General features: G+C 48.8%; 1 protein-coding gene across 1 annotated transcript; it reads left to right on the top strand.

The window, feature by feature from the left end:
* Positions 1-2,184: 2,184 nt before the first annotated feature.
* Positions 2,185-4,730, top strand: HOXA1 (homeobox A1). The gene is made up of 2 exons (XM_077775409.1): positions 2,185-2,833; positions 3,303-4,730. Exons 1-2 carry the CDS (start codon positions 2,185-2,187, stop codon positions 3,656-3,658), a joined length of 1,005 nt encoding a protein of 334 aa, XP_077631535.1. The 3' UTR covers positions 3,659-4,730.
* The last annotated feature ends 4,727 nt before the right edge of the window (positions 4,731-9,457 follow it).

Below are 9,457 nucleotides of genomic sequence, written 5' to 3' on the forward strand. Positions count from 1 at the left end.
ACCTCCTGCCCGACAGGAGCCGCGTCTCTCCCCGTCTCAGGAGCCCTGGCGCTCCCAAGGAAGCCGCCTCCAGGAGGGCCTCCTTTCTTTTTCCCTTCTCGAAAATGAGTGTCCCCAGGTGCTGAAATTGGGGTAGGAGTGACCTTTCCTGTCTGTACTCTCTCTTAACCGTGGTTGGGGATGGGTCAAAGGTCACAGAAAAATAGGATTTCAAAAGGAAATATTTAGGGAACATGTTTCTTTGCTACCGAGGGAATCCATAGTGGAATGTCGGCAAGAGTTCCCCTCTGGGGGGGGGACCGGTTTGGGAGGGGAGGGCTTCTATACGTGAAGAGCAGAATGCAGAAACCTGAAAGGTTGGCTAACACACTTATAATGTGCCTGCCTCAAGCAACACTTCCTCCTTCTCACTGGGGAGGGAAAACTAGAGGGGAGTGGGAACCTCGTCCTCAGATACATTTTATCTGTCCCATTCCGACGCGATCAACACGGTCAGAGAAAAATCTATATTGCATTGGCTGCGAAGCTGCTTGATGATCTCTGGCTCTCTTTCACCTAAGAATGCATCAATTCTCTCAGTTTGGCGTTTTCTCTCTACAAGCCAAGGGTTGGCACGAAACCTAATAGTAAACAGCAATTAACGACCCCGTCAGCCTCAGGGTAGGATGAGGGTGATGGAGAACAGGACCCCTGGCCTGGGATGACGCTCAGATTTGCACGTGTCTCTCTAGAGAAAGACTTGAAGGTTCACACAAGGAACTACACAGTCAGATACAAAGGGGAGGAGGTGTTGCTGGGGAAGAAGAAAATGTCCCGTCCACCATCAGCCATCTGTCCGCCGCCCCTCCCACCTGCCAGCCCCTAAGCCCCCACTTCAGACAGGCAGTAGAATGGGGGGGGCGGTTAGTGGATAAAAGAAGCCCTACCCCTCCTAACATCCCCCTCCGGAAAGCGAGCACCACTGTTGGGGGGTGGGGGGCGTTCAGCGTATTTAGCGGGAGCCGTGGTCTCGCCCTTTGAGGCCCCCGCTGGAGCGCGCAGACTCCTGGGTCCCGGGGAGCCGGCAGATGGCCTGCAGCGCGCCGCCCGGCCCCCACGCTGGCCACGTCCGCTAGCGTCATCCCTCTCCCCCGCCTCCTACCCTTCAAAATCCAGCGGCCGAGCTGCTCCGGATCCCATAGGGCTCCGGGAGCGAAGCTGAGTGGGGAGGAGAAAGGGGCGGAGAGCGAGGAAAGAGGGAGGGCGAAGAGCCGGCCACCCTCGGCCTTTTCCGGCAACCTTAACTACTACCAATCACCCGCTCCCGGGCGTCGAATTACAGAAGCCCCTCGTTGCCTCGTTAATAATCAGTTGCGGTGGGGGGAATAGGGTTCGGAGACCCTCCTTGGGGCAGGGAAGGTGTTTTTGTTTTTTTGTTTTTTTCCTGCTCACGTCCCCTCCACGCCCAGCCGGGCTGTTCCCTGCCAACGCTCTGCGCACTTCCCTCTCCTTTCGAAGCGCGGAGAGCCGGTGGCCTTAGCCTCGTCCTGCGCCACGGTCCTCTGCGCTCCTCACTGTCCCGGCACCACAGCGGGGACTGTGTAGTGAAAGCGCCCGCGGAGCTGCCCTTCCAAGCCCCAGCTCTGCGGGGCTCGGCCCCCGAGCTACTGGCAGGCCAGCGAGCTCCGGCCCACTGGTTCCCGGCCCAAGAGAGACGGAGCCCTCTACCCTTCTCACCTCTCGCCAGTTCATCTTTCTGTGCACGGTGGGGAGGGGGGCGGAGACGGGGATGCCTCCCAGCCCCCACCTCCCGGAGGGGGGGAGAGCCGAGTCGGCGCGCGCAGAAGGTGGCTTCTGTTCCCCCTCGGCCCAGAGCTCCGAATCTGCCCTTGCAGCCGCCGCAGCAGCTGCCGCCGCCTGGGCCGCCTGGGGGGGCGACTGCGCGTCACCTAGACTGGAGGAGCGCCGGGGATTTAAATGCCACTGAAACGGTGATCCATCACCGCGGGAGCCAGCAAACTTTCGCAGGAGGCTCAGCCATTGGCTGACATAGTCACGTGCCCCTCCCCCTGCGCCCTCCGCCCTCGCGCCCCCCCTCTTGCGCACTGTACATTCATATCATTTTTCTTCTCTGGCCCCATGGAGGAAGTGAGAAAGTTGGCACGGTCACCCAGGGCTTCGCAGGACCCGGTCCCTCAGTGACAGATGGACAATGCAAGAATGAGCTCCTTCCTGGAATACCCCATCCTCAGCGGTGGCGACTCGGGGACCTGCTCAGCGCGAGCCTACCCTTCCGACCACGGAATTACAACTTTCCAGTCGTGCGCGGTCAGTGCTAACAGCTGTGGCGGCGACGACCGCTTCCTAGTGGGCAGGGGGGTGCAGATCAGCCCGCCCCACCACCACCACCACCATCACCACCCCCAACCGGCCACCTACCAGACTCCCGGGAACCTGGGGGTGTCCTACTCCCATTCGAGTTGTGGTCCAAGCTATGGCGCGCAGAACTTCGGCGCGCCTTACAGCCCCTACGCGTTAAATCAGGAAGCAGAAGTAAGTGGTGGGTACCCCTCGTGCGCTCCCGCTGTTTACTCTGGAAATCTCTCATCTCCCATGGTCCAGCATCACCACCACCACCACCAGGGTTATGCCGGGGGCGCGGTGGGCTCGCCTCAGTACATTCACCACTCATATGGACAAGAGCACCAGAGCCTGGCCCTGGCCACGTATAATAACTCCTTGTCCCCTCTCCACGCCAGCCACCAAGAAGCCTGTCGCTCCCCTACATCAGAGACATCTTCTCCAGCACAGACCTTTGACTGGATGAAAGTCAAAAGAAACCCTCCCAAAACAGGTCAGTCTTGCCATTCCTTGGGTGCTCCTTGATGGTTCTGGAAGGAGCTAGTATGTTTAGCTGCCAAGGGGAAAAAAAATATATTTTTAAAGTTCTTGCTTCACACTGGTGTACGGTGTGGACAGACTGCCCAGGTGTGTTGGGGCAAAGGAGCATCTGGGGCTGTTGTCTTTCCAAAAGACCTGAGTTTTAGAGGTTCTGGAATAGGAAGTGGGTTGGGTGTGTGGGGGTGGGGTGATTCTGTTAATATCTCCAGGCTCCATTAATCACTGGTCTGACCTGGCTAATGGTTGGCTTCAGATTAACACTTTACACCTCATCAGTCACCTTTCGCAGCCAAGTTTCTGTTGAGAAATTCTTGATCTCCCCTTTATCTGAATGCTTAGGGGATCTGAAGCTTGTAGGGGATCTCATATCGATTGTAAACATTTTTACCTTGTTCTCTCATCGCTCCCCACCATGCCCCCAGGAAAAGTTGGAGAGTATGGCTACGTGGGTCAACCCAATGCAGTGCGCACCAACTTCACCACAAAGCAGCTCACTGAGCTGGAAAAGGAGTTCCACTTCAATAAGTACCTGACGCGCGCCCGCAGGGTGGAGATCGCCGCGTCCCTGCAGCTCAATGAGACCCAGGTGAAGATCTGGTTCCAGAACCGCCGGATGAAGCAGAAGAAACGAGAGAAGGAGGGTCTCTTGCCCATCTCTCCTGCCACCCCGCCAGGAAGTGAGGAGAAGGCCGATGAATCTTCAGAGAAGTCCAGCTCCTCACCCTGCGTTCCTTCCCCGGGGTCCTCGACCTCAGACACCCTAACTACCTCTCACTGAGGCCGACCGAGCCCCAGACTCCGCAGCCCAAGCTATTCTGCAGGCTGGGGACCCCTTCCGCAAAGCACATTCTTAGCTTATCTTCCTTTCCATGTACAGTCTCTCTCTTCCTTTCTGATCCTATCTGGGGAGCTCCTGGCCAGGACAGTGTGTTTCCAGAGAATTCTGGAGTAGAGAGGCTTGACTGGGGCGTGTGTGTGTGCTAACTCCTTGATGAAGATTGGGTGCCATAATCAATTTTCTGATGGCCCCCAACACCCTTTGGAGATTTCCACAGTCTCTTCCTTTCAGATGTCCTTTGGAATATAGTCTCCTTTGCCAGCAGAAACATGTTAGAGGGAGGCCCATCTTTCACCTATCTGTACAGTTACATCCTCCCCTACTTTGCCCTTAAAGGAGGATAGAGAGAAAGGGGAGTGAGTCCAGGAGCTCATGAAGACGAGATGCACTATGAGCTTGTTTACACGATTAATTCATCCCTTAATTTAATTCAGTTTCATGTGTGTGAGTTTGCTGGTTGTAAATACTTTGTCCTGAGAGGTTTATCTTTATACAGCTTTTCTAGAAATGTTTAGATTAAGGGACTAAAGCAGGGTGGGCAACTCTCAAAGCTGGTACAGTTTTATATGTTATGGGTTAAAGAATAAAATCGCTCACTTAAGCTGCATCAGATGCCTCAGAGGGTGGCCTGCATTTGTTCTTTCAGTGAGTTCAGAAGGCCTGCGGAATCCAGGGTTCAAAAACCTGTGCTAGGTCTCCCCTATCCCCACCCATTTATTGTTTCTCTGGCCACAGTCTATTTAAAATTTGTGCTGGGTTATTCAGAACCTGAAGGTATTATTCGAACCAGCTTCTCCCTCCCACAGTTATCGTAGCTGGATATGATGTATTTTCAGCTCAATTGTTAATGTGATGGATGGCACAATGAATGTATATTTTGTGTGATTCGTGAATAGTCTTTTGCATGTCGCACAATGTTTTGATGTCCCTGAAGTACCACACTGAGTTATATCAGTTATTCTTTGTGAGCCTATGATATTCCCCATTTCCTGTACAATCATGAACAGCTCTGAGATCCTGGGGTGATGTGATCTAGAGCAGAGTTTACGGGTCTTAAGATGTCTGTAATAAATATCTTCAAGTTTCACATACGCTTAAGCAGCCCTGAATTTGGCTTGGTTACAATTTACTGGTTCCAAGAGCGTTGGCTCATTTCAGGTGGGGAAGGGGAGAAGGGTGCTGTGCATTTTCAGAGGTGGGCCTTTTCTTGCAAAAAAAGTAAATGCTTTCCATCATGTAGCTGAAAGTTCCCCAGGAGTGTCATTGCATCGAGCCAATATCCACTTAATAGGTTGGTTTTCTCTAAGATACCAGTAGTTCCTTTATTATAATCCAGGTTCATAGTGGAAAAAATGAACGGTGAAGAAATTTATGAAGCAGATCTATTTTTGAAACAAACATGGACACTTCCTGGGTCAAGTGCTAACCTTTTCACCTCCAACTGAATGTTGACGTATATATAAACAGAACCCCCTTCAAAAGCCCAAACTCTTCAGTCAGCCTTTCCTCACATCAGTGAACCAAGAGCTAAGAGATTCACATTTAATTAGCTCCAGTATAATGCTGTTTGAGGATGAGGCCTCCATCTCACCCCTCTTTCTTCTTCTTCTTTTTTATTTTTGGCTTGTTAGACAGTGTTCCAATATATTCCACCCCTTAACTTGAGTGTGGTCTGTTTTCAGTAAACCCTTGCGTCTCTCCTCGTCTTTCCTGTCAATATCCATCCCTTCCTGCCACTCTCTACACGTCCCCCTGCCCACTCCCTCTGGGTCACACATCTCATTCCCATTAGGTTCAGCTTCGATTTCATAGCCATCATGGCTGTCACGGGTCTGCTCTACTTCTAAATCCATAAACCAGTTCTAATCCCATAACCCAGAAAAAAAAAGTTGCTATTTTCTTCTCTGGGCTCAGCAGTGTCTTCCAGGTGAACTTGCGGGAGCCTCTCTGAAGTCTTCCGATATTCAAGTTGCCTCCAAACGGAGGCAAGCGTCTGCTCTCAAATAGAGGGAGCCAGCAATTCAAAGGCTCTCCTCCTAGACCTCTTACCACTTTTCCTTTACTTTCACACATTTTCAGCAGCTTTCGTTTAGCCCCAAGAGTGAAGCAGAAATTTTACAGCATGACAAATACAGGCATCTGACTTCCTTCCTCTCCAAAGGGTGTTTTACAAAGGATGGGCTGGGGGTGGGAGGCGAAATCCTACAAAACGTGGAATTTGCAGGCCTCCTAGAGCACCCATGAGACTTCCTGCACTTCCTCGTCAAAGGGGCAAGCCTGGACTTCGCAGGCACGGTGGCTGCGGCCATATCAAGGGCACCCGCTGCCCTCCCCTCTTGGCTCCCGGGCTCTGGGCTGGCCTCTAAAAGACTCAAGTGGATGGAGGAGAACTTCAAAGTCGGCCAGCTCTTTCTTTCATTTCCCACCCTGGCCTTATACAGTATCTTTTGTTTATTAGTGTAAGGCCACACAGCAAAACAGATGGCTGGTTTCCAAATTCTTTAATGTGCTAAAGTGTCATTTGCATGCCACTGCCGTAATTTCAATATCTAAAAGCAGGGCCCGACCCGCTGGAATCCTGGAGATTCCAATCTTGAAGGTGCTGGTTTTAATGTAGCCGAGAGAGAGAGGAGAACGATAAATTATGGCTAACCATCCCAAGCCTTCTCTAGGTCATGGAATAAATCAGTTAGCAAGCAATGCATTTAGGAAACATTAATATACCTTTCAACAAGGAAAACATTTGTATCTTTTTAGTTGCCCCAATCGATTAAATCAAAGGCGCTTACCACATCCTATTTCTAGGTCTCTCTTTTTCTGTCTTGGTCTCTGAGGAGCACGGTTTACTCCTTGAAAAATGACAGCAATGGTGACTGAGACAACAAAAGAGAGAACACAGAAAACAGCATTTTATTGATACATTTAAAAAGGACAAGAGTCTCAATTAGGGACTTGGGATAATTGCAACACACAATTCCAGTTTTCAAATGCGTTCCCCTTCACTTCCTTCACACTCATTCAAAGTCCTCCCGAAATTCAGGGTGTCCCAGCCTCGGCTGAGTTGAGATCTGGCTCTCAAGTCTGCTCTCGGCTTCACCTTTGAAAGTTTACTTTTGGAGGCTATTCAGATGCCGTGGTGTTTTCCTCTGGGGCAATCAGATTCAAACCGATCAATATTTACTCAGTCTGAAAGGGTTGTTGAAAAGGCTGCTAACAACAAACTGCTTAGCTGCTCACCCCTGTTTAATCTCAGGTTCACCGAAAGTTCAAGAAGAGATGAATGCAGCGATGGGTCACTTTAGAATGAGTCCCAGCGGTTTATCTGAGCTCTCCGCTAAAGGCAACAATTATAGTGCCCCTCTTTGGGAAAGGGGTAACTTTCCTATTATTCTTTTGCTAAACAGTGTTTACTAGAAACCTAAAACACTTTCCTCTCCCTTCCTGGCTTTTTTTTTTTTTTTTTTTTTTTTTTGGGGGGGGGGGGGAATTTCNTTTTAAAAATGCTAAATTAGCCTGACAGAAGAGATCCAATTTATTTCAGATGCCAAGAGCTATGAAATGAGGCTCTTTGGGCCGTTAGAGCTTATCTCCTTTGCGAAAGTACAGGGCAAGATTGAATTGAAATCCATTTGCGTTTGAGTAATATCGACAATCAGAGCCCCAATATCCATCTGAGATGACTTTTTAGACAGGAGGTGAGGGGAGGAAGGGGTAATTCGCTTGTGCAAAAGCAAGTACCTTAGGTAGAAAGTCAACTTCAAAATGTTATCCTCTCCTAGTGCATAGACTATTGAGATGAGAAAGGGGACCCAAGGAAGCCAGTGAGGAATGGAGGGAGAAGATGCTGGTCACTGAAGCTAATTGCTACAGCTCTTCAGAGGTCAAAGTTCATGTAATCACTGCATAAATGCATACTAAATGGGGATATATTAAGCTTTTCTGATGGCTGAGCACGTCTGTGGAAAAAAAAACAAACGGTCACTGCTGTTTGTGTTTCTTCCTGGAGAATAGTCATTCTAGCAGTAGAAGCTCTTGGAGTCTGAGTCTTTAATTTACTGTTTTGAATGACAGGCTACCCTTCGGTTTTAAAATTTTGAAATCAATGCATGGACAACTTTCTTTGTTTTGGATGGGGCCGTAAAATAACTCTCTCACTCTTAGAAATGTTATGATTTTTTTCCAATACACACAAGAATACAAGTTAGCATGTCCTTATCAGAGGCTCCTCACTAGATGGCTAACTTTGGTGACTCTTTGCTGCAGATAAGCTTACTTTTTGCCTGCATTGCTGAGAGCACACAAGAGTCCTGCCTTAGGACTTCTGGTGCATAGATGACCAGAACTGAAAGGGACCCAATTCCCAATCTCTTGTTTTATGATTGCGAAGATAAGGCACCCAGAGGTGGACTGATTTGACTTAGTATCTACCTAAATAAAAACCAGGATGGCTTAGAATCCGAGGCCAGTGTACTTCTTGATTCTAAATTGCTGATTTGATTTTGCCCCTTCTCATTTATTCTATGTGATTTATTTCAGGCTGGATATAGTTCACATTTTTCCACTTCTGATTTACTAGCCATCCACTCAGTCAAGTCCTTGATTTCGAAGCCAGCAAGATTACTTGAATCTTTGAAACAACCTCCCAGTTCAATGTTTCTGCCATCTTGTTTGAACAATACAATGTTGGGCTACTTGCTGTTTAAGATACATGTTCTTAAAATATAAAAATAGAACAGGTAAAATTCAACACACATGTATTTTTGTTGTAGTTGTTTTTGAACCCAGACTAGGGAAGAATAAATGAAAGAGGGGTTGCCTGTGCCCAAGTTCAATTTCCATTAAATTGTCAAGAGAGGTACCAGCTAGAAAGGGCTTAGAAATGCAAGGAACGTTCCAGGAGGTGGCTTAACCCTGAATCTTTTTCTGCGTTTGTTTTTGCTTGGTTTGTGACACAGCACCGCCTCCTGAACACTGTTCTGTCTGTATTTCTTAATTTTCTAAACGACTCACTCACGTACCAAACACACAGACAGCTTACACATAAAATTTCCTTGCAACACAACTTTCTACGGTTTCTTTCTTGGTGGGATCCTACTGATCTCAGCAGAAGCTGCTGGTCAAGGGGACACCCAAGGCTGTCAGCGTCTGAAGATCTGAACTGGAATCCCGAGCGCTTGAGAGCCTTATTTCTACTAACACCAGCCATCAAATACAGCTGACCTTCGACTGCAGAACTGCAAAGCAAATATCAATCAAGCAACTCTGTTGGTGGAAGCTAGCCTATGAACCGCCCCCCCCCACCATCTTAACTTCCCAATTATTTCCTGTGAAATATTCTGGAAAGATTGCATTTTGAGTTTATTGGAAACAAAAAGACTGACGTTTCTTCTCAACATTTCCAGACACAACTAAAAGATGTGTCTCCATTTTTACGACAAGCCCCATTAAATATTTTCCTAATTTAAAATATGGTAGAGAGCGTCCAGCCACAAGCCGAATCGATAGAAATCGAGATTGTTTTGCGTTTTCATGTGAGGCTTGGGCTTTTAGGGGGAAAAGACGCATGGGCTTGTGAGTTAAAATAAATAGGAAAATGACANCATAGCGAGAATGCAGAAAGCAAGGAAATAAAAGTAGACCTCCCCACCCCCGTCCCCCATCAGTAATACGGTTCCAGGAATCTTCTCATTCGGAGGAACAAATGAGGTCCTTTAGGACGCGCAGGGGCAGGGGCTCGGG

The sequence above is a fragment of the Crocuta crocuta genome, unplaced genomic scaffold, assembly GCF_008692635.1.
Source record: "Crocuta crocuta isolate KB4526 unplaced genomic scaffold, BGI_CrCroc_1.0 scaffold197, whole genome shotgun sequence".
NCBI lineage: Eukaryota > Metazoa > Chordata > Mammalia > Carnivora > Hyaenidae > Crocuta > Crocuta crocuta.

Bases quoted from the DNA above. Each gene is read 5' to 3' on its own strand.
- HOXA1 (XM_077775409.1), top strand. From the start codon at position 2,185: ATGGACAATGCAAGAATGAGCTCCTTCCTGGAATACCCCATCCTCAGC. The intron at 2,834-3,302 runs GTCAGTCTTGCC...CCATGCCCCCAG, and splicing joins AAGAAACCCTCCCAAAACAG to GAAAAGTTGGAGAGTATGGC.